This window comes from Pseudonaja textilis, chromosome 5, assembly GCF_049901715.1.
Source record: "Pseudonaja textilis isolate UNSWEBS1 chromosome 5, rPseTex1.2, whole genome shotgun sequence".
Classification (NCBI taxonomy): domain Eukaryota; kingdom Metazoa; phylum Chordata; class Lepidosauria; order Squamata; family Elapidae; genus Pseudonaja; species Pseudonaja textilis.
In genome coordinates this window covers 60,102,858-60,129,194 of record NC_141994.1, presented here as the reverse complement: position 1 = coordinate 60,129,194, position 26,337 = coordinate 60,102,858, and the positions used below count along the sequence as shown (strand labels likewise).

The 26,337-nt window shown below is 39.4% G+C and overlaps 1 protein-coding gene across 1 annotated transcript in view; it reads right to left on the bottom strand.

Annotated features, from left to right (window-relative positions):
• B4GALNT3 (beta-1,4-N-acetyl-galactosaminyltransferase 3) overlaps positions 1–26,337 on the bottom strand; it is an 88,629-nt gene that overhangs the window by 28,777 nt on the left and 33,515 nt on the right. Inside the window, exons 2-4 of the mRNA XM_087935040.1 lie at positions 11,735–11,838; positions 9,067–9,144; positions 456–551 (exon numbers count right to left, since the gene is read on the bottom strand). Of these exons, the coding sequence (XP_087791166.1) occupies positions 456–551; positions 9,067–9,144; positions 11,735–11,838 (278 nt within the window). The remainder of the gene's footprint in view (positions 1–455; positions 552–9,066; positions 9,145–11,734; positions 11,839–26,337) is intronic.

The following is a 26,337-nucleotide window of genomic DNA, read 5'->3' as shown; positions in this document are numbered from 1 at the left end:
ATTGGAAGGCAGAATTCTTTCTTCATTTTGTAAAAGTGGAGAATGTGGGCCTAAAGAAGTTCAAATTATTCTATTTTACACACATTTTGAGAGGACCCAGCTCTCTGGAGAAAGCTCTAGCACTGGGTAAGATAGTGCTAGAAGGAAAGAGAAGAGGATAGCCAGCAGTAAAGTGGACGGACTTCATTACAATGATCATTAGTGCACAGTTGGAAGACCTGAGAGACTAGGTCAGGCACAGATCTTTGTGGAGAAAGTCTATCTATGTCAGAGGTCTCCAAACTTGGCAACTTTAAGATTTATGGACTTCACCTCCCAGAATTCTCCAGCCAGCATAGCTGAAGTGCACAAGCCTTAAAGTTGCCAAGTTTGGGACCCCTGATCTATGTGATTGCTAGGAGTTGAAAACAACTTGGTGGCACATCATCAATCAATAGGCCTTAAAGGATACTCACATGAGGATACAAAGGAAAGTGAAGATTTCTCCTCAATTGTTCAATAGATGCACCACACCAGTCTTCAAAAACATGAAGATTTACTTGACCTTGGAACTGCAAACATATGAAAATGCAACAGTTTTTGTTATCCAAATGCCCCTATAATCCGTTACATTATTTTACAACTTAAAGGCTAAAGATTACAAGATAAACAAGGCGCTCAGGAAGGTTACATGGCATCCTCCATGAAAATGTAACCAACTTGGGTGATTGCAAGTTGTGATTCTCAACCTGTGTTTAAGGATCACTATTGGTCCACATGGGTACTGCAAATGGACCATATTCCAAGCACTGAAATAGTTTTTTTTTCTTTTTCTAAAAACAAATGGCCAAAATCTTGTTGGATTCCCAAATCAGGATATTTCAATTAGGAACACAATAATCTTATTTAACTCAGTTTGATCTAAATTTGATCCTGCACAAACCAGTTGTGTGAACTCTACATGCTGGGGTGCCTGAAGTATCACTTTGCCAACCTATGTCTTACATGGAGGTGCTTAAATATTATGGATGGCAAAGTGACGCTCTTCACAGAAGAAATATTGGCAATTGCAATTTTTTTAATCCTATTATATGTAACATCATAAATCACATTTCCTCCACATGCTGTCCTCCAGAAGAGTGAGACTTGTAGGCATATTTTACACCTGGGCTTGCTGGGAATTTATCCATAAAGCTCAGGTGAGTCAATAAAGCCTTAGATAACTACGCTGTTTAACCTTGATTCTTCAATCTAAATTGTGCATTTTCTGGAGAAATTGCTCGTGCCCTCTTCCTTCCTTCCTTCCTTCCTTCCTTCCTTCCTTCCTTCCTTCCTTCCTTCCTTCCTTCCTTCCTTCCTTCCTTCCTTCCTTCTCTGCCTTTCTTCTAGGTGCAGAATCAAGCCTCTGGTTCCTCAATTAATTTGTTTGACTCCATCCAAATAAAAACCTAAATAAATACAATAATGGATCCTTTAGTCTTGGCTTCAGTTTCTCTTTTTATCATTCAAAGTTTTATTAGTTCCTCCAAATATAATATAAAATACAAACATACAAGACAGAATAATAGGAAAATAAAGAGTGGGGGAAAGGAAAAATGTAGGGCAAAGGGAACAAAGAAGAAAAACATTGACTTCTGACTCCTTTTGGTGCAGTTGAATAAGATAATAGCATCAAACTTCAACTTTTTTACTTTTATATAATAAATGAACTAGTCATTTCTATAACAACAAACCTATCTAATCGGCAAGACTCAAAATCAAAGTTTCATTTTCCCACACCTCAAGGACAAAGTCCAAAAGTGGTTTTCAAGTAAAAACAAAGTTTATTATGTTCTTGCCTTCAGTTTCTGACTTTAGATAGACTCATAGCAGGTTGGAGAAAAAAAGACATTTAAACAGCAACAAGGTTAATATTTTGGAATGGCACTATCTATGAAAATCTAAAGGTGTGGAGATTTACTTACAGTGCATGTAATTAAAATATTACCTCTAGGTAACGTTGAAATTCATATTATCTAATTTTATTATAGAATTTAACACATCTTTAAATATAGTACTTGATGCAATGGCACTGGAGATAAACTGATATGTATGTTTTGACAGCTTGGTTCACTTTGCTTCAACTACTGTATACTAAACATTTTACTGGAATGTGCCAATGTGTTTCTAAAGCAAATATTATAAGTGTAAATTAGGAATGAGACAGTCAATTAATTGAAAATATGTATCAAAACCTAAAATCAATAGCAATTCTCTGTTATCAGTATTCTTCATAGCTTACTCAAATTTCTTCTGGGTAATGGGTGCAATAGCCATTTGCACTTTATTAAAAGGGTAAATGAGCAGCAATAGAAGCTGGGATATAATCTAAGGATGTCCAAGGTCCAGAATTATGCCAAATTTAATAGACACTTTAATTTGAGAACTTTACGAAGAGAGCTGTGAAAATATTTACAGAACCTTCACATCCCAGACATAAACTGTTTCAACTCCTTCCCTCAAAGTGGCGCTACAGAGCACTGCACACCAGAACAACTAGACACAAGAACGGTTTTTTCCCTGAACGCCATCACTCTGCTAAACAAATAATTCCCTCAACACTGTCCAACTATTTACAAAGTCTGCACTACTATTACTACTAACCTTCTCATCACTCCTTATCACCCATCCCCTCCCACTTGTGACCGTATGACTATAACTTTGTCACTTATATCCTTATGATTTATATTGACTCTTTCCTAATATGATTTGATTGCTTATTGTACCCTATGACTATCATTAAGTGTTGTACCTGATGATTCTTGACTCTTGATGAATGCATCTTTTCTTTTATGTATACAGAGAGCATTTGCACCAAGACAAATTCCTTGTGTGTCCAATCACACTTGGCCAATAAAAGAATTCTAATTCTAATTCTTTGTCTTGTCTGAGGCCTAACACATCTTCATTTAGATGTAGAATCTCTGTTCTAAAAACAACTAATTTTTTTACTGTAAAGGGCAATGACTAGTAAGTAGACTATTTTCACTATTTTAATTTCTTAATTCCTTAAAAAAGTAGACAATGACTATGTTATCTTGTGCCAAATTTCCATTGATGAGAACAAAGAAACAGTCCTGTGCAATTCCTTCGTCTCACACCATGTAAAAAGAAATAAAATAAAGTGATGTCTACTCATGTTCAATAATGTCTTTATCACATACAGTGTATTTCTTTCTGGCAGTATGCAAAAAGAAAACCCCCCAAGCAAAATAAAATAATTCAAAAATATTCCTCTGAGAAGCACCCACAAAGCTGCCAAACTAACTTTCTCCACGAAAGATCTTCTAGGGCACCTGAAGCCCAGGAGGAAAGGTGAGGCAAGAGTTCTTAAAAATAGTAAACAGATTGCCTGCAACCTCCCCAGAGCTACATCATGTGAGGGGGGGGGAAGCTATTTTTTCTGCAATTTCAAATACAATAGATTTGGACCAAAAATATATAGGCTTAGCATATGGACATTAAGCGGGTGCAGTGGCTCAGTGGTTAAAGACACTGAGCTTGTCAGCTGAAAAGCTGACAGCTGGGGTTTGAGACCCAAGGACTGCACGACGGGGTGAGCTCCTGTTCTTGTTCCAGCTCCTGCCCACCTAGCACTTCAAAAGTATGCAAATCCAAGTAGATTAATAGGTACCACTTTGGTGAAAAGGTAACAGCATTCTGTGCACCTTTGCCATATAGCTGTGCTGGCCACATGACTACATAAAGTGTCTTCAAACAAGGCTGTCTCCCTTGGCTAAGAAACAGGGATGAGCACACTGTGTCCTAAAGTCAGATATGACTGGACAGGAAACCTTCACCTTTTTACCTTATGGACATTATCAATATCTTAAAAACGTATTTTGGAACTGGCACTGAGTCCTAATGTAGGAGTACCCTGACTTCGATTTGTAGGCACTGCTGGTTTCATGCAGTGCATCATAAATATACCAATCAACATACAAGCAGGAGGTATAAAATAGTTTTTAAAATGGATTTCAAATTCTCACTTCTAAGGCCCACTTCTTTGGGGACAGATGTTATGAGGAGAATAGATCTACAGAACAACATGAGAGAAAAAAATTGACAGATCTTGTGCAGGCAGCCAATCCCTAATCATTTCTCCATAAGCAATCTTTTCATAGGTCACAAGCTTCCTCACAAAATGAATACTTCAGCTTCAACCATAACAATACAAGAACACACAATAGATACAAACTCAAGGTTAACCGCACCAAACTTGACTCCAGAAAATATGACTTCAGCAACAGAGTGGTCAATGTTTGGAATACTCTACCTGACTCTGTGGTTTCTTCCCCAAACCCCAACCTTAGACTGTCTACTATTGACCTCACCCCCTTTCTAAGAGGCCTGTAGGGGACATGCATAAGTGCACCAATCGTGCCTATGGTCCCTGTCCTATTGTTTTTTTATTTTTCTTATAAGTATCTCATGTATTCAAAACAATATTTATTCTTATACCTGTATCTTGGAAGCAATTAACAAATCAAATAAATACAAAATACAACATGTTGTGAAGTAGAGAGCAATCATGACAAGAAGAAGAAAAAAATGGAGAAGGTTATTGAGAACGTTTCCTTATTCTACATTTTCTAAATGGCCTTCAGAAAGTTGACAAAATTGTAGGTCTTTAGGGAAACATTCGAATATATGTTTAAGCTGGGGTGGGCTTCAAAAATTTTAGCCAAGGGTTCTCTGCCCAGTTGCTGGGTGGGTGTGGCCATGGTGGGTGTGGCCTAACCAGCCTCCTGCACCGTGGTGAGCGGGGGGGTTGCCTTCTCTGGACTCCAGAGGCTTTTCTTGAGCCTTGAGGAGGGGAAAAATGGCCTCCCCAGGCTCCAGAGGCTCTCTGGAAACCAGAAATGGGTCCACTTCCTACCTTCCTGAACTTCTGGGAGGCTCGTTTTTCACTCTCCCTGAGCCTCCGCACACATCCTGCGCTTATCTGCATCCAAAACGGGTCATGTGGGAACTCCTAGGAGGAGAGGGGCAGGGTGGGTGGGGCCAGCCAGGACTGGGATATGTGGGTTCTCTGAACTGCATAGAATTTCACCTAGGGGCTCTCCTGAACCCCTGCGGACCCACAGCAGCCCACCCGTGTTTAAGAGTAGAGTAAAATTTAGGAAATATATTCCTTGAAATATGCACGTTTACTTCTAAATATAAGGCTTGTTTATTATATTTATACCCCTTTCAGGGATGGGATTCTACTAGTTTGCACCTATTCGTTAGAACCGGTTGTTAACCTTCTAAGCAGTTTGGAGAACCAGTTGTTAGGAGAAATTACTGGCCTAATCCTGTAAAGAAGGCAGGAAGGAAACATTCTGGTGTTGCTTACAGAAACTGCCTCTCCGTTAACCTTTATTACATTCTTGGCAGGACTAGACTTCCTGTCTAAGGAACGTCTCTGGAGGTTTTTCCCTCCTTTGGTGGTACTTTGCTTGTGTGGAGTGACCATTCAAAGTTACAATGGCACTGAAAAAAGTGACTTATGACCCTTTTTCACACTTACAACTGTTGCAGCATCCCCACAGTCTTGAGAGGCCAGGTGAGGAGATGTGTACCTCGATGTGAGTGATGTTGAGTTGGCAACGCTCAGCCAGTCACATGACCACCAAGCCATACCCACCCAGTCACATGACCACCAAGCTATGCCCACCACCTAAGCCATGCCCACAGAACCGGTTGTTTTCTTAGCACATTATCTCAATCTAGTATTGATAAAGTTTCATCACCACACATTGGGATATTGATTCTTCTCAGGCCTACTTTCTTCTTCTTCATCTAATTCTTACAAGCTATATCCAAGCCCCATATAATCATCCTCTCTTCGTCTTCCCACAGATCCCTAGCCCAGAAATGTAGCATCTAAATCTCAAGGGCAGAGGTCTCCAACCTTGGCAACTTTAAGACTTGTGGACTTCAACTCCCAGAATTCTCCAGCCAGCACAGTTGGGAGTTGAAGTCCACAAGTCTTAAAGTTGCCAAGTTTGGGGACCTCTGGCTCAGACAGATACCCAGGAAAATATTGGTCTGTCAGATCGTCAACATCATTCTAGCAATGGTGATATTCAAATATTTTTACTACCAGTTCTGTGGGTGTGGTTTGGTGGGTGTGCCGTGGCTTGGTGGGTGTGGCAGGGGAAAGATACTGCAAAATCCCCATTCCCTCCCCACCCCACAAACCTGCTTTCCAGCTCCGTTCTCCTGTGCAGGGCAACCAAAGAAGACCCAGCCGATCAGCTGGGACTCAGGAGGCAGAGAAGAGATGGGGGCAGGGCCAGTCAGAGGTGGTATTCCAAACTACTCAAAATTTCCATTATCAGTTTTCCGAACTACTCAAAATTTCCACTACTGGTTCTCTGAACTACTCAAAATTTCCGCTACCGGTTCTCCAAAACCTGTCAGAACTGGCTAAATACTGCCTCTGCATTCTAGCCATTGTCTTTCCGCTGCTGGCTGAGGAATTCTGGGAGTTGAAGTCCACCAGTCTTAAAATTTGCCAAGGTTGGAGACCTCTGCTCTAGTGAACATTATGGATTCCTAACTGAAGAAAGTAATGGGGAAGCTAAGAGGAAAAAATCCAGCAAACAGAGCCATGAAGCAAACAAAGAATAAAACAATCTAAGAAATGTGGCCTTGGACATATAAAGACCAAGGCTTATAAAACAAGGCTTATCCCAACAAGCAGAGCAATAGCCAGTATCACGCAGCAGGGGCTGGGAGGCCAAAAGGAGGCTAAGAGAGGAAATCAGCTGGGGAGAAAAGCCCATGCAACCTCAGAAGCTACAGCTCATTTCTTGGGCAGAGTCTGGTGAGCATCAGAGAGCCAAAAGATGAATGGGTGAATGCGGAATGGGAAAATTTGCTGCAGCCACTTCATCACAGGACAATTCGCCTAGGCCAACTTGCTGCATGGACAACTCGCCATGGGACAACTCAACAATTCAATTTAATTATTTAAAATAATTTTTTAAAAAATAATAAAATTTTTTCATTGTTGTCATTCACATTTTATTTTGTCCTTCCTCTTCCTTTAATGAATCTATTCCACCATTTCTTCAATATTGTCCTACAGCAAGCTGTCCTGCAGTGAGTTGGCCGCAGAGGGTTGTCCTAGACCTGTGATGGTGAACTTACGGCACGTGTGCCAGAAGTGGCATGCAGACCTATTTCTGCTGGTATGTGAGAGGTTTCACTGGGTTTCACTGGGTCTTGCGCCTGATAACAGATAATCAGAATTGGAAAGGACCTTGTAGGTCATCTAGTCCAACCCCACACCCAAGCGGGAGACCCTACACCATTTCTGACAAATGGCAGTCCAATCTCTTCTTGAAAGTCTCAAGTGATGGCGCTCCCACAACTTCCAAGGGCAAGCTGTTCCATTGGTTGATTCTTCTCACTGTCAGAAAGTTTCTCCTTATTTCCAGGTTAAATCTCTCATTGTTCAGTTTCTATCCATTATTCCTTGTCTGGCCTACAGGCGCTTTAGAAAATAGCTTGACCCCTTCCTCCCTGGGGCAGCCCCTCAAATATTGGAAGACCGCTATCATGTCTCCCCTGGTCCTTCTCTTTACTAGACTAGCCAAGCCCAGTTCCTGCAACCGTTCATTGTATGTTTTAGCCTCCAGACCCCTAATCATCCTGGTTGCTCTTCTCTGTTCTTTTTCTAGAGTCTCAACATCTTTTTTATAATGTGGTGAACAAAACTGGATGCAGTACTCTAGGTGTGGTCTTACTAAGGCTTTATAGAGTGGTATTAGTATTTCACTTGATCTTGATTGTATCCCTCTGTTAATGCAACTTAGGATTGCATTAGTATTGTTCCGGTTACCCGGAACTGTCCCACTGCCCCACTACACTAACCACAGCTACCTCTCAGTGTCAGATGCTCAATCCCAGCTGCCTAGGATCTGTGCAGCATAACATTTGGGGACAGCAGTTGTGCATGATGAAAGGGAGACTGGCTGGTGCTCAGTGAGACAAAACAAAGCAACCCTCATAATTTGTCGGGAAAGGCCCCTTTCAACCCTTGTTGCTATGAAAGGAAGAAAGGAATAGCTTTGTCCTTTAAAAAAAAAAATGTCTGGCAGTTCACTATCTCTGGAGCAAATCAGCTACATGTACGGCAATATGGAGAATGTGAAAATGCCAATGAAAATAAATTAGATAAAAAGGAGCCTGGAAAAACAGAGACATTGTGTTGATGCTTCAAGAATATTTAAACTTATATTTATAGGATTCTATCCACTAAAAAGTGAATTACATATACTGCCTTAAACTACTTTCACATAATTTTAAGTCACAATAGATTCAGGGGAAACTTGTGAAACTCCATTATGAAAGAAATATAAGGAATAAACACCTCTGCTGCTTTAGGTACCACAATTCAATACATGGAAGAGAAGGCCAAGATTGTTCATAGACTTTAAATATAGGTACACTTTGACTTACAACCACAGCTGGGAGCAGAATTTCTACTGTAAATTGATCTGGTCATAAAGTGAGTCATCACATGGCTAGATCCAATCTTACAACTCTTTCACTGCAGTTATTAAGTGAACCATGAGGTTGAGAAGTGGATCACACAGTTGTTAAGCAAATCCAATTGACTTTGCCTGTTGGAAGCCAGCTGGGAAGCTCACAAATCAGGTGATCACAGGACCACAAGATTCTGCAACCCTCATGAATAGCATTTGCCAAGTGCCCGAATTGCAATCCTGGAACCGTGGAGTGGTGAAAAGACAGGATGTAAGTCATTTTTTTCTGAGGCCATCGTGGTGGCACAGTGGTTAGAATGCAATATTGTGGGCTAATTCAGCTCACTGCCAGCAATTCGATTCTGACCAGCTCAAGGTTGGCTCATCCTTCCAAGTTCGATTTAAATGAGGACATGGATTGTTGGGGACAATATGCTGACTGCAAACAATTTAGAGAGGGCTGTGAAGCACTATGAGGTGTTGTATAAGCCTAAGTGCTATTGCTAACTATATTTATTCTAGTTATACAACTTTATAGAAAAGAGATTTTATATATAGAGAGATTAACCTTGGATATCTCGGAAGCAATGTTCTCCAATGTTGCAGAAGTGGTCCTATTGCTCCAACTTTTTTGTTGTGTTTGGTTCTAAATTCATGAGAGGGAAAAACAAAAGAAAAAGTTGAGGTTCTTTTTGTGCGTGCAGCTGAACACAGTTTTAAAGATTTACAAGTATTTGGAAATGCTAAATTTGCACACATACCTTTTCCCTCTGAGATCTATCACAGATTGCATGATATAGAACAGGGGTTCCCAACCTGGGGTGCGAGACAATATTCCAGGGGGTGCAAGAAAAGTCCAGGTAAATAATAGGATATTGGCTATATGTTGGCATTTTTATTTATTATGCAATGGATTAACTTTGTTTTCATTTTAGAGTTAAGTATCGTTATTTAGTGGCTGTCACATACATAGCTGAAAAGATTCAATCCTACCATATATTTAATGCGTTCAGTAGTTCCTAAAGTCTAAATTTCAGGGGGTGCAAGGTTCGAGTGAAATTTCTTTAGGGGTGTGGGGCGAAAAAAAGGTTGGGAACCACTGATATAGAAGTTATATCAATAAGAAAGATTAGCCTCTAACTAATGTAAATATAGGTCCATGGATATATATATATATATATTTTGCAATCTTTACTGTCCCAATATTCTAGCAATTTAAATTCTGAAATGAAAGGAAAAATTGATCTTGATTTATGTGACAACCTTTAACATTATCTTTCCACAACTTACTCAGTTATCTTTCTAAATCTTGTTTCATCTTTTGTTATGTTCCAAAGATGGATTTTTTTTCCCAAAAAGGCAACTGGACTTTGTTTTTTCTTGAAGATGTGCATTGAAACAAAAGAAATTTCCAGTTGCTTTTTGAAAAAGCACCTTTGAGACAACTATGACTGAGAATCTCCATAGATATCTTTTGTTAAGTTTTTTAGAAGTTATTCCAATTTCTCTAGACTATATCCTTCCCTAAAGAAGGCCAATGCAAACTGGAATGGAGTTATTACTTTCTGTGATTTGCAAATTATACCCTTTTATAACTCTAACATTTACTTTCACAAACACCATCATAACTCCGTCAGATATTCCACTCCTCATCTTATACTTGGGCATTTGATTTTTCTTTTTTTCATCCATACACAAGCATTTTTAATCTCATCTTGAATAATTGCACTGCAAAGCTAAACTAGCAGGTTTAATCATCCACTTGTCATTTTTGATTTTCACGGAACAGAGTTGGCAGCTATGCCATCAACACTTCAATTTTTAGAATCCCCCCTTTAAGAACCTGTCATGCTTTTTAATCCTCTTGCTATCTCTTGGGAAGTGGTGGCTGTAAGATAACCATGCTCAATAAAATGGAAATGATGATTAGTATGTCAGAATGGTAGAAATGTCCCATTCCTCCCTGAAAATATTGTCTTGTATCTGGATCTTGAGCCAACTTTTTTAAGGCAAACGCAACCACAATTACCAGCTGCTAATTCTGGTTTGGTTTGTTCCTTCAAGCTTTACTGCAGTTTAGGCAACTAAGAGGAATCAACAAGAAGGTACTATACTGATTTTAGGGATGCGGTGGCTCAGTGGATATGATGCTGAGCTTATCGATCAAAAAGGTCAGTAGTTCGGCGATTCGAATCCCTAGCACCACATAATGGAGTGAGCTTCTGCCAATCGAGCAGTTCAAAAGCATGTAAAAATGCAAGTAGAAAAATAGGAATCACTTTGGTGGAAAGGTCACAGCGTTCCCTGTGCCTTTGGCATTTAGTCATGCCGGCTACATGACCACGGAGATGTCTTTGGACAGGGCTGGCACTTTGGCTTTGTAACAGAGATGCACATACATGTGAGGGGAACCTTTACCTTTACCTTATATTTATTTGGATGTGTAGCCTGCCCTTAACAAGAAGCTGGGACTATCCAGCAAAATACAGTATACAACTTACAAATATTTGTTTAGTGACCATTCGAAGTTACGTCACTGAAAAAAATGGCTTATGATTGTTTTACATACTTTACAACCATTGCAGCATTCCCATGGTCACGTGATCAAAATTTGGACCCTTGGCAACTGGCATGTATATATGACAGTTGCACTGCCCTGAAGTCATGTGATCATCATTTGTGACCTTCTGACTAGCAAAGTCAACGGGGAAGCCAGATTTACAATTTTAGTGAGTCATTTAAGAACTGTGACAAAAAGTAACCTTAAGAAAACTCACTTAACCATGTCTTGCTTAGCAACAGAAATGTTTGGCTCAAAAATTGTGACTGTAAATTGAGGACTACCTGTATATCTGTCTTTTCAAACTCAGCAATGAAGATCTAAAGCTAGTCCAAAAAGTTCTGAAAACAATTTGTGCCTAGGCTTTGTAGCAAGGATTGGTTCATTTTAGGCCCCTGCTAGAATTATGATCAACACAAAATAGTCATAGATGGGAACCCTGTACAGCTATTTTAATTGCACCCAAGAGTCGAGGTTTACCTGTTTAATGTGAAAATGATTCATATGGGGGTGAGGGGCAATAACCTTTAATAACAAATCAGGATTCCATTCCTACTTCCACTATGTTCCATTGTTACATTTGTTAGATGTGGGTATTTTTAATGCAGTTTCATTCAAAAACTGTGTCTATTTAAGCACATCTCTTAATCCACATAATCTTCTTTGTTTTGTTTACCTGAATGTTTGTCTTTACAGGCAAATAGAACTTAAGACTTGGATTGACTCTCGGTTTGTTTTGGTCTTCCAGTGCTTTTGCCAGTTCACTCCAGCTTCCATATCCTACACAGACAAAAAAATATACTGAAATAAAATTCCTAGTTAAAAAAATAATTGCAATATAATTACTGCAGAAGTATGAACCCTTATACCCTTTTATTTGATGCAATGATATATATGCGATATGTTCCATACAGTATCCAAGGCAATGACAACATGTAAACAAAATTGTTTAAAACTTCTTTTACTGAAGGGCTACCAATGCACAGTATAACTTTGCTCCACATAAGTGCTAATCTGGCAATAGTGTCTTTCTTAAATCAACATTTAAAATAAAAATGAATCCTTAAAAATCCAATACAACTGTGAACGTTCCTAAAACTACAATGAGCTTAGCATGGTTGTTAACAGATTTTTTTTTTTAAAAAAAGATAAGCTGACAATAAAATCAACTCTTGTAGAATCCCAAATGAAGCATTTTTTTTTAATATGAGGTCATCCATGAGATTGTAATTTTTCAGACTTGAGAACTTGCAAGACCTGTATTATTTAACACAGTGGTTGTTGGGTATATGCATACACCAACTAGTTTGGGTGAATAAATATATAAACCTAGGTTTAAGTGTTTGTAGCTTTAAGCACAAAAACTGCAATGTAATGTGATAATTAAGGGTGCGGTTGCAAGCTGCAATAATAGGCAATGAGAGAGACGTAACATTTCCTGGTTATTGGTCTGATTCCTGGTCTCTGGTTGCTGGTTCCTGGTTCCTGGTGTTACTGGTCGCTGGTCTACTGGTCTCTCTGCTATCTGCTGCCTGCTGTTTTACTCCTGTATGAGACGTCTGCTTGTTGGCTACTGTGCAAGATACCTTTTTTCTACTGAACAAAAGGACTGTTTACTTGGTGAGCTGTGCATACTCAGCGTTGTCTTTGAGAGAAAGGTATCGGGAGGAGAAGATTTACAAGCAGATAAAGACATTGTATTTACTGTTAATGGACTAGGTAACTGGATGGATATACTGGATAATGACATATGGACTGAATGACACTTCTTAACCTCTGTGTGAATTAAATAACTATTTAAAACTACAAACAGTGTTTTTGTCTCCAGTGTGTGTATACTCTTGGGCCCAGTCTCTCTCTCATTTGGCTGCCTGGCTTGACTGCTGCTGTACACTCTGCTTGGGGGTTTGTCCCCAACCACCAACATTGGTTATGGGCCCAGCAGTGAGCACAGTCTAACTAACCAGGTTATACCAATGAGAGTTTTGGGGTGAGTTGCACATTACTGTAAAACAAACTGTTTGTTGAATAGTTATTTATCTGAAGAGCAATGGCACAAGTAAATTTGCCAAGTCTGTCCATGATAGCCAGACTAGATGGAACAAACTATGTTTCATGGTCAATGAAATGTAGTTTACTTCTACGAAGAGAAGGTTTGTGGGACATAATTACAAACCCACCAGATGTATCTAACTTAGATCCTAATGTAGAAGAGGATGCCAAAAAGATACAAGACTATAAACGAAAGAATGAGCAGGCTTTGTGCATCATAGGACTGACTCTCTCAAACCAGCAACTGATTCATATTCGTGGAGAGTTAAATGCTGCAAACTGCTGGGAGAATCTCAAAAGATTTATGTTCGAGACAGTGTAGGAGCTCATATCAATCTTACACGGAAGCTGTTTTAGAACACATCTTGAGAAAAATGGAGACATGTTAACTCATTTAAACTGTATGAAAAGCATTTTTCAGGAATTACAAGAAAAAGAGCTTATTTTTAATGAGTTGCAACAAGTATACATCATACTGTCTTCTTTGGATCGAAGCTATGATGATTTTGTGACTGCTTTAGAGGTATTGCCAAAAGACAGTTTATCAGTAACTGAGATAACCGGCAGGCTATTAGAAGAAGCCAGAAGAAGGAGTGAACGTGACCAGCTGAGAGAAGATAAGCCTAATGAAGAAGAGAAATTATCTTCAAGGCTTGAAAGAAACCAGCTATGTAAAGTAAAGCACCGGAAGAGAGAATTTATCTTGATGGCATACACAATTAAAAGTGTTTTAATTGTGGAGGCAAAGGACATTTGGCAAGATTCTGCAGAAAAGAAAAAAGCCAGAATGTAAGAAAGCCAAAGAAATCCTTTGAACTAGCCACGTTCAGCAACTGTGATGTGAAGAGTGATTTATGGGTGGTGGACAGTGGAGCATCCCACTGCATCACGAGAGATAAGACAAAGTTTATAAAAATGTCTACAAGCTCTCAGCATATATCACTCGTGAATGGCTGGCACCTCAAGGCCAAGGGTGAAGGTATTGCATATTGTCCATGCTTAAACCAGAATATAAAAATGTTGTATGTACCACAGTTAAAGATGAACTTACTTTCTGTAAGAGTATTAGATAAACTAGGTTATGTAGTTACATTTAAGAATAATAAGTGCATACTGGAAAAGATAACAAAAAGGTAACTGCAGCTTTAAATGGAGCATTATATGTCTTACATGATAGTAAGAAAGGGGAGGCACAGACTGTATTTAATAATATCAAGCCTCATAATGAATGTATCCATTTATTGCATAGGCGTTTGGGGCATATAAAACTTTAAAATGCTAAAACGTACAGTAGAGTTATCTGAAGGAATAAGGTTAAAACCCTGTGATAAATATTTGCGTTGTAATGTCTGCTGTGAAGATAAGAGTAAAATATTGCCTGCAAATAGGCTAAATGGTTTTAAAACTAAAGAACCTTTAGAAGTAGTATTTGCAGACATTATAGGTCCAAAGAACCCAGTATGGGGTGCTCGATATATACTGAGCATTATGGACCATTACTCTAGATATGGGTTTTGCTACCTAATGAAAAGCAAAACTGAAACATATCAACATTTCTTCAACTGGTTAAAGTTTGCAGAAAGAAAGGCTAAACGGCAACTGATAACCCTGGTGACAGATAATGGTACGGAGTTTGTTAACAGCAAATTCCAGAATAGATTAAAGGCACATCTAAGGTGTTATGTAGTGCCAATGCCCAATTTCTAGAGCACGTAGGATGGGATAAGTTAGAACAGGATAACAATAAAGAAGTGGTTATTGAATCCTATAGAAATCCCATTAATTATCCCTGTAACTTTAAAAATAAAGTAAAAAGAGAAGTACAGGAAGAAATTGTGCCCATAGACGAAGAAATAGAACCAATAGATGAGGAACAGGAACAGGTAGTAACTCATAAAAGTCCTCATACAAGCCCTGTAATTCCCAGAAGAACTACATGTGTATCTAGACCGCCTGATAGATACCAGGCTAACACAGTGTGCCAGGTTAATAAAGTTCCATATACTGTGGATGAAATAAAAAGGTATCCTACTAAAGAGAAGGAAAGTTGGTATGCAGCAATGAATAAGGAATTGAAATCCTTGAAGGATATGAAAGTATATGAAAATGCGAGATTACCTGTTGGTATAAAACCCATTGGCTGCAAATGGATTTTTAAGATAAAAACTGATAAAGATGGAAATATAATCCATAAGGCAAGATTAGTAGCCCAAGGTTTTAGACAAAGTGCAAATGACTATGATGAGGTATTTGCACCTAGTCTTAAAGCAGCAACATTAAGGGCAGCTTTAGTGTGGGCAGCAAGCAAGAAATATATAGTTAACCATTTAGATGTGAAACTGCTTACTTGCACGCTCCACTAAGACATACTGTATACATGAAAAAGCCTATGGATTGAAAGGTGAAAATAATAATGATTGTTGGTTGTTTAAAAAGAGCCTCTATGGTCTTAAACAATCGGGCTATGAATGGAACCAGTATATTGTAAAGGAACTGAACAATATAGGGTTTAAACCTGGTTTAGCCGATCCATGTCTGTTTAAAAGGGAGACAAATGGGAAAATATCATTATTATTTTTGTTCACTGATGATATTGCTTTGATTACTGAGACTAATGATGAAGCAAATAAAATAATAGCATCATTAGAAAATAAAATAAAAATCAAGCAATTAGGGGAGATAAAGAGATATCTAGGTTTAAATATACTGAAAACACAGAAAGGTTTTAAGATATCTCAGGAAGATAAGATATCTAAATTGCTAATAGATTATAAGATGGAACTTTGTAAGCCTGCAAAGACTCCAATGAGTCAGGATATTTGCAAAATGGATACTCAAAGTCCCAAGTTTGATAAGGCCATATATCAATCTTTGATTGGTAGCTTATCATACATTAGCAATTGGTCAAGGCCAGATATAGCTTATAGTATTAATCAGCTGGCAAGACACAATAATGATCCGCTTCAATGTCATTGGAATGCATTGAAGAGAATCTTAAGATATCTTAAAGGAACATTACACCATGCACTGTATTTAGAACCAGAAGGTGATCTCATATTGAGTGCTTATACAGATGCTAGTTTTGTATCAGAAAGAGACACAAGAAAGTCGACTTCAGGAACAGCCACCATAATGCTGGGTAAGACATTAATAGGTTGGAAGTCAATTAGACAACAGCATATAAGTTTGTCTACTATGGAGGCAGAATTCTCCTGTTTATCACTATTATGTACTGAGTTAATTATGTATAAACAAATATTGAATGATATGGGTATAACTGTAAATTACCCTATAGTTGTACATGAAGATAATCAGGCAGCAATTCAAATGGCCACAAATATTGCAGTAAAAACTAGGAGCAAGCATACAGATTTAAGGTACCTAAATGTTAGACAATCTGTAAAGAGTAAAATGATACAGCTGGAGTACTGCATGTGGGAGGACAATATAGCTGATAATTTTACTAAAGCCCAGAGTGCCATTAAGCACCTAGAGAGTTGTGAAAAATACGGGTTTAGAATGTAAGGGCATTATATATTTATATCACCCAAAAGGGAGTATGTTGGGTATATGCATACACCAACTAGTTTGGGTGAATAAATATATAAACCTAAGTTTAAGTGTTTGTAGCTTTAAGCACAAAAACTGCAATGTAATGTGATAATTAAAGGGTGCGGTTGCAAGCTGCAATAATAGGCAGTGAGAGGCGTAACACTTCCTGGTTATTGGTCTGATTCCTGGTCTCTGGTTGCTGGTTCCTGGTTCCTGGTGTTACTGGTCGCTGGTCTACTGGTCTCTCTGCTATCTGCTGCCTGCTGTTTTACTCCTGTATGAGACGTCTGCTTGTTGGCTACTGTGCAAGATACCTTTTTTCTACTGAACAAAAGGACTGTTTACTTGGTGAGCTGTGCATACTCAGCGTTGTCTTTGAGAGAAAGGTATCGGGAGGAGAAGATTTACAAGCAGATAAAGACATTGTATTTACTGTTAATGGACTAGGTAACTGGATGGATATACTGGATAATGACATATGGACTGAATGACACTTCTTAACCTCTGTGTGAATTAAATAACTATTTAAAACTACAAACAGTGTTTTTGTCTCCAGTGTGTGTATACTCTTGGGCCCAGTCTCTCTCTCATTTGGCTGCCTGGCTTGACTGCTGCTGTACACTCTGCTTGGGGGTTTGTCCCCAACCACCAACAGTGGTCATGTGATAAATATGACAATGGGGAAAGGAATGCTGTTACCTTCCCACTGAAGTGGTACCTATTTATCTACTTGCATTTGTATGCTTTCGAACTACTAGGTGGGCAGGAACTAAGGGAGGAACAGGAGCTCATGCGGTCATGCAGTGCTTGGGTCTCGAACCCAAGCTGCCCGCTTTTCAGCTAACAAACCCAGTGTCTTTAACTGCTGCTGACCCATCATGCCCTCCAGGTAGAAGGTCTAATGGCTAATATATTATTCAGTCTATATATTATTGTAGAGTCAGAGTTGAAAGTAACCCCGTAAGTCTTTAGCGCAATTAGTGCCAAAATCTGCTAAAGCCTCTATTTGAACAGTTCAGTAAAGAAGTATGCTGTCTCATTTGGCAACTGGTTCTACTGATTGAACAATACTTGCCACCAGAAAATTCACTCTAATATCTGTCTTGAATCAACTTTCCTGTAGTTTGACGTCATTCTTCTATTCATTATTGACTCTTTATTCATGATTATTCTCATTCATAATTGTAACATTCAACATCCCAAACTGGGTGCAAATTAAATGCACTGCCCTTGGAAATTACTCCACACTGTATCAGATTATCAATTTACCTATATAGCCCAGTATTGATACAGGTAGTCTTTGAGTTACGACCACAATTAAGCCCAAAATTTATGTTGCTAAGTGAAACATTTGTTAAGTGAGTTTGCCCCATGTTAACAACTTTCTTTGCCACAGTTGTTAAGTGAATCATTGCCTTTGTTAAATGAATCATTGCATTTGTTAAGTGAGTCATTGCATTTGTCAAGTGAATCATTGCCTTTGTTAAGTGAATCATTGCATTTGTTAAGTTAGTAACATGGTTGTTAAGTGATTCTGGATTCCTCACTGACTCTGCTTGTCAAAAAGTCCCAAAAGCTGATCACATGACCCCAGGACAGCATCACAGCTGTCATAAATAAGAACCACTTGCCAAGCATCTGAATTTTGATCATGTGACCATGTGGATGCTACAATGGTTGTAAGTGTGGGGGAAGAAGGCGGAGCTTCCTCGCTGACGGACCGTAGATCGCGACTCTCTGCAGCTATGGTCCGTGCTCTTTCATTGAAGAGCCCCGATTATTACGATTAGGGGCTGAAGCTGCCTTGGAGGGGCGGCAGAGTAAGGGGAAGCCACAAGCCAGGTTGAGGGGAGCTGCATCTCCCCCCCCAGGCTTGGTCTTTTTCCTCCCCGAAGAGGACTACAGCGATGGTTTAAAATGGCCACCCCGAAGAGGAGGACTCAGCTGGATTAAGCTTTGTGCAGGAAGGAAGAAAGAGGTGGATAACTTCTGAACCGGGACAACTGGGCAAGACAACTGAACAAAAGTACCCCGGGATTAAGGTAACATGGAATTTTTAAGAAAAGAAAAGTGAGTGGCGAAATTACAAAGGGACAGGAAAAAAAATAAGACAATATTTTTGACAGCTAAGTGGGGCTTCAAACCGGGAAAGAAAGAAGCTGGAACTAAAGATTTAACTAAATTGGACTAAAATATTTTGGGAATAAACAGGCATAAAATAAAGCTGGACTTAAGATTGTCAAAAAATAATAATAATAAAGTTTACAAACTGGAGACTGGACTGTGCTGGAATATCGAGGTTTGAAAAACCCTAAATAAAAAAATAGGGGGAAAAGGTGAAGACTTTGTATAATGGAGAGTGCCACCTTTTGACAAAAATTTGAGCTCAAACAAAAGGGAAAGCATCCTGTTTCTGAATGAACTTGTGTGGATATAACACTAAAGAAATATTGAAACCAAGTAAGAATCTTAGAAAGTGAAAGCAGAACCAGAATAAAGAAAAAAGCAAGGAAAGACTGACTGTGGGATTGATTGATGTTTTTGGTATAGACCCTTGGCTGGAATAACTGAGAACTTTAGAAAATTGAAAGAAGAAAGAAGGAAAGTAAAAGCGTTTTTTTGTGGACTTTAACGATCATAAAATACAAGAGTGTGTAATGATGATATCTCTTCGGGAATTAAAAATGGAACTTAAAAATATGAGAGAATTACTACAGGAAAGAGGCGAATCACTTTGCTCTGTGTTAGAAAAAATGGAAATGGTGATTGAAGAACAAGAAGAAAGAGCTTCAGAGGAGGAGAAATTGACCCAAGGAGAAGACATTTTAAATAGACAATTAACACAAAGAACACTACAAAGAAGTGGGGAAAGAAGGAAGGTTAAAAAGTTGAAATTTAAGAAGACAATCAAAAGGGGGAATACCTATGAAGTCAGGAAAGGCAGAAAGACCCAGCAGAAAAGGGGAAAGGAAGATATTAAGAAAGAGAGGGATATAAACTGGAATGAGAAAAGATATGGGGAAAAGAGGGGGAGGAGAAGCAGTAAGAAACAGGTGCATAAATAAAGAAATACGGAAATAGTAAAATGTTGAAAAGAAATTGTTTTTTCAGAGGTAAATGGTTGATGAATTAAAAAGGGGATTCTGCAGGGTGACAAGGGGTAATAAGAATATTTCTGCAATTAAAAATATTTAGAAAATAGGGTAATATAGATACTGATAACCCTTACTAAAAATCAAGGGGGGAAAATATGCTGTAGAATCCAAATGAAAAGATGTAATGATTATTATTGTAACTTCATAAAAATAATGGTTTATTGGGAATCAAGATGAGGGAATAAAAGTATATTTTAATCATTGAGGTGTCACACTCAAAAGAGTAAAAGGGGGGAAACCTATACTTGGTTTTTTTTTAGTGTTAAAATTTGTATTAATCTAGAATTTATAAAAAGAATGTGTAATGTCTCTGTAAACCGCTTAGAGAGTGGCTGTAAAAGCACTGTGAAGCGTTATATAAGTCTATTGCTATTGCTATTCAGGTAGTTCTCTGTCTCTAACCATGATAACGCCAAAATTATGAAAGGTACATCATGACACCAGGTCCATCCTTTTGACCTGTATTGCAATATCATACACAAATATGAAAGGCATGGAGTTTGAGCCACACATTACAATTCACATTGCTTGCTCCCTTTCACTCCCCCACTCCCATTGATAGGATTATGCAGGATTATGTCACAGACTAAGAGCATGCTGTTATTCTATTATGACTTTTCATTTTTGAAAAACCATCTAAGACTAGCACCCTCTTGCTCAACTGAAGCTCAGACCTGAGTTTCTGGCACTTTAAAAAAAAAAGCAAGATTAAGCAATAATCATTCTGTTCATAATATAGGTAGTTCATAATATATTGGTAGCTTATGGCAATGTTTATTAATGAACCTTCATGAGCAGAGGTGGTATTCAGCAGGTTCTGACCAGTTCTGGAGAACTGGTAGCAGAAATTTTGAGTAGTTCGGAGAACCAGCAAATACCACCTCTGACTGGCCCCGCCCCATCTATTCTCTGCCTCCCAAGTCCCAGATGAATTGGTGGGTCTTCTTTTGTTGCCCTGCACAGGAGAACAGAGCTGGAAAGCAGGTTAGTGGGGTGGGGAGGGAATGGGGATTTTACAGTATCCTTTCCCTGCTACACCCACCAACCCACACCCACAGAACCGGCAGTAAAACTTTTTGAATCTCACCACTGTTCACGAGTATATAATATTTATTAATTTACTACAAAGGTATGAAGGTCACCCTCTCACAAATATTCTATCACTATTTGCTCTGGATAAGATTGAATGAATACGATAAAATGACTCACATTATAAACAAACAGCTTTTCTGTGCAAGGAGAGGTGGGCAAAAGTGCAGAATGCTAGTTTTTGCCTTGAGCAGCCAATAGGTGGACAAGGGCAGAAAGTCAAGTCTTGTAATGTAGGTTTTTCCAGCGTGTGTACAGGGTTGGAAGTCATAATAAAACCTTCCTTACCTGAACTAGGGAGAAATTTCTTGGCAGGGAGAACAATTAATCAATGGAGCTGTGGGTGCTACATCACTGGAGGTTTTCAAGAAAAGATTGCACAACCGTTTGTCTGGGATGAATTGGACTAGAAGACTTCCAACATCCCTTCCAGCCCTCTTATTCTATTGATACCTTTGAATTTTTAAAGATCAGTAGAACTATCCTAATTCTTAGCCAGCAGGGCCAGAACTGGTGTAGAGCAGGGGTGTCAAACTCAAGGCCCGCAGGCCGAATCTGACCAGTGGGGTGCTTAGATCCGGCCCACGGGGCCACCCCGGAAACAGTGGAAGACTGGCCTGGAGTGCCCCAGCCAGTGAAAACAGAGCTCGGGAGGGCCACACATGGCCCTCATGAGCTCCGTTTTCACTGGCAGAGGATTGCAGGAGGCTGTCACAGGCAAAAACGGAGCTCAGGAGCCTATTTTCACTGGCAGAGCACTCAGGCCAGCACCAGTGCCCCCAATTTGAATGGTGCCCCGGCCATGCCCCCCAAGGCCAAACACAGCCCTCAATGAAACTGAGTTTGATACCCCTGGTGTAAAGGTTAAGACAGAGGTCTCCAAACTTGGCAACTTTAAGACTTGTGGACTTCAACTCCCAGAATTCTGGGAGTTGAAGCCCACAAGTCTTAAAATTGCTAAGTCTGGGGACCCCTGGGTTAAGACATCAGGGTAGAAATCAAGAGACTGTGAGTTCATGTCCCATTTTGGGCACAAAGCAGAGGAGGTATTCAGCAGGTTCTGACAAGTTCTGGAGAAGCGGTAGGTGAAATTTTAGTAGTTCAGAGAACCGGCAAATACCACCTCTGACTGGCTCCGCCCCCATCTATTCTCTGCCTCCTGAGTCCCAGCTGATCGGCTGGGTCTTCTTTGGTTGCCCTGCACGGGAAAATTGAGCTGGAAAGCATGTTAGTGGGGTGCAGAGGGAACGGGGATTTTGCAGTACCCTTCCCCGGCCACACCCACCAAGCCATACCCACAGAACCAGTAGTAAAGAAATTTGAATCCCACCACTGGCACAAAGCCAGCTGGGTGACTTTGGGCCAGTCACTCTTTCAGCCTTAAGAACCAGATGCCGGGAGTTAACATTGGCTCTAAAGTGTGCACTACACACACACACACACACACACACACACACACACACGCAAGAGCACAGGCATTCCTCCAGAGTGTAGTAAAACCAAAATCTGTATACATTTAATTAAACTTTGTTTAGGAAATGGAAATTCTACAACAGCAGGAATCCTTTGAAAAAGTGTCAGCAAGGAAAAGGCAACAAGGCACTGAGACTCTGAATAAACAAGTCACATCAGTATGACACAACCGCTGTAGTGGAATGGAATACCACAAACATTTTCCTTCTTTAAATTGTTTATGTAAATTCTGCATCAAAGATAAACCTACTCACAGGCTGTCTTAAGACTGTTAAGACTGTTACTAGAATTTAAATGCTGCAGTAGATTATTTGCAGAAGATGGGGAACATTATTCCAGGAACAACAAGTGTATGTATGTATGTATGTATGTATGTATGTATGTATGTATGTATGTATGTAAAATAGTGAATGTGATATAGCATTTATATTGACTTTTGATTATGTACTGCATATAGCCTTTAGAATTAGATTCAATAAACAAAGCATGCCAGTTAGCAATAGTTATTCCAGAACTGCCTCCCTAAAATTAAATGGAAATGACAAGAAACTATTGATCTCTTACTAACTGAGAAAAAACAGTTTTACCAATTGGTAATTTCCTTATAAACATATTATAAACCTTATAAAACTGTAACCCTTGATAGCTATTTGCAAAATCTAAAAGAGACAGAGTCTATTTACAATCAAACGTAACTTTTGGATTTGAGCTTATTTAGTATAACAATCATAGTTGAGCTCTCAGAAAATAGCAATAGCAATAGCCCTTAGACTTATATGCCGCTCCACAGTGCTTTTACAGCCCTCTCTAAGTGGTTTACAGAGTCAGCATATTGCCCTTAACAATCTGGGTTCTCATTTTACTGACCTTGGAAGAATGGAAGGCTAAATCAACCTTGAGTCTGGTGAGATTCGATCTGCCAAATTGCAGGCAGCTGGCCGTCAGCAGAAGTAGCCTGCAGTACTGCATTCTAACCACTCTATCACCGCAGCTCTTAAAATGCTATCAATGTAGTAATAAATAGTAATCAGATATGAATAAAGGTGTTAATTTTTCAGCCAAAACTGTTGCCCACACTTTTAAATATTGCTGATCAACAACAACCTAGCAACTAGCAACAGAAACTGAATCTATGATGCATTAATTGGCACATTTTAGGAAATACAGATAATAAATACATAGAAGGGAAGCTTTATTGAGAAAAGATGGTTGGATAATTTCCCCAATTTCTTCAAAAGCTATTGACCAAAAAAAGCTAGTTGGATGCTATTAAAAATATTAATTTGCAAATTATTTGATCTACCAATTTGCATATTATGCCAAAGCAATAGAGAAATGTAACAATATACAATTTTAATGGCGTATAGTGCTACCTGCAGACTGTGTTCATGATCAATTATTAATGACTTGCTGAAATAGATTTAAAGTAGATTCTATTTTATTTTCTATTTGAATTTTCACACAATTCATAAAGTTCAAAGCATATTGGCTGGGGTATTCTGGGAGTCAAATTTCCCATGAGGAAAATCACCCCTCCTAGAAGAATGAAATATTTTGAGAAATATTTAAAAAGGCAGAATATTATATTTCCCTAAAGGAGAAATGTGGTTTTAAAGACAGAAAGCAGCTCCCTTGCCTGCAGCAGCTATTTGGTGTCCATTAAGAAAGACTGGTTCATCTTATCTACAAGACAAAAGGCCTTCAGCTCCAGGGTGATGGGATTAAGACACGACCCTCTAGATAGGATTTTCTAGTAGCAGAGCAAACTCTCCTAAGGATATTGCATCAGCCCAAGCTTCAACCAAACTTATCTCAGACAAACTCCTAGGATTTGCACATGGCCCCAGGGGAGTCTGACAACAGCCAATAGAATACATGTTCTTGCACAGGAACAGGAAGCTCAAGTTCAAACCCAAGAGACAGTATAAAAGCCCTCACTTCAACTCCATGTGGTCAGCTGCAACAGAGACAACCATGTGCTTATTGGTTCTCTTCCATCTCTTCCACTTATTGGTTCTCTTCCACCCTCTTTTCAATCAGCCTCCAGCCTCCATTTTGTCTACAGTGTCTTACTCCATGCTTGGAACTGAACCAGATGGATACTTCTTCCAACACTCACATCGTAAAGTTACCACGGTTGAGAAACACAAGCACAGAAAACAACTAACATCTCCCATCCTTTGCAGTCTTCCTGCCTAGATTTCTTCACAAAAGTCTATCACGATCCTCTGTCTGATGGATACATTTGATTTGTTTGGTAAATTGCAAATAAATTGCTTTGAAAGACTTGGGCATAGAATTTAAATTCTTAATATTTTTAAGATCTAGCACTTCCTCTGTCTTGCCATTTTGTGCCATGTGCCTATGAAAATATACTACTCCTCTTTTCCCACCTGTATTTCTGATTCCTGGTGGAAATCTCTCAAATTTCTCAATAGGCTCTGACTCCAGTTTTTACATCATCGCCGCCTCTCTTCTTTTCTCTACATTCTCTGAAGGACTTCAGAGGCAAAAGGAAACGCAACACAGTGCTATTAATAAATGATGGCCAGGCCTCTTATGGTTCTGTCATCTCCTCTTTTCAAGCAAGTAAGTGATCTGCCTTTGTAAAGACTTTGGCAAACAATCCAAGCGGAACCAGAGCATTTTCATGCCACCCTGGCAGATGGCGAACCGAAAGGGCTGAAAAACAATCTTCCAACAGTGTTAGCACCTAGAAAGTAATAGGCTAGGGTACAAGCCAAGACTTGATCAGGTTATTGGCTCAGAAATAGGCCACCAGGGATTGCTTTGGGGGCTCAGAAAAGCAAGATCCATATATAGTATCAGTGACAAGGCAATTGCAATATGTTAGTTCGCCAGTGCAGATCATGCTTAAATAAATCAGCATTTCTTAGCTCACTATCGGTTGAACAGGGTGATCTAATGCAAGCTTCCCCAACAAGGAATTCTCCAGATGTGTTGGACCCCAATTCCCAATTTGGGGAGGTGTACTTCCACTCCTCTGGGGAGGACCCAATTGGCAAAAGAAGATTGTAAATATCTTACGGATACACATGTACATCAGAGGTGGTATTCAACAGGTTCTGACCAGTTCTGGAGAACCAGTAGTGGAAATTTGGGGTCGTTCAGAGAACCAGCAAATACCACTTCTGACCGGCCCTGCCCCCATCTATTCTCCGCCTCCTGAGTCCCAGTTGATTGGCTGGGTCTTCTTTTCTTGCCCTGCACAGGAGAACGGAGCTGGGAAGTAGGTTAGTGGAGTGGAGAGGGAATGGGGATTTTGCAGTAACCTTCCCCCAGGAGTAGGGTGGGAATGGAGATTTTATACTATCCTTTCCCTGCCATGCCCACCAAGCCATGTCTCTCCCCATGCCACATAAAAGGCCATTAAGCAGAGCATTACCTGTTTGGATACTCTGATCTACCAAAGCCTTTCAGCCTCTTTCCTAATGTCTTAGATGCCAAATTAACCACAGGAGTTTCCATAGAAATAATGGAACTGATTCCACAGAGACTTCAGCAGCTGCTCCCTTGTTCCTTCCCTCTTTGTCTTACCTAGGTCTTTTGCTTATTAAACCAATTAAATAAAGCAATGTGCATAGCACCCTTGGGTCCCCCCCCCACAAAAAACCCCCCCAGCAAAGAAGCCACTTAATGAAAGCAAGAATTGAGAAAGTGTAGTCAGATATCATATGTCTGATTTAACTTGTCCAGTTTCATTTAACTCTAAAATGAGAATGAGTAGAACTTTCTTATGCTGCACTTTATAGATCTTCAATCTGCAGCCAAGTTTATTGGTTAGGTAGAACTCTGCAATAATTTTAGACCTAGCCCACATAATTTCCTTCTCACCAATTATACTCTTGTAACAGTGTGGAGGGCACTCAATGAAATGTTTTGGTGGAAAAAACAAAACCACATCACAAGATTCACGGATGATTTGAAACAACCAGAA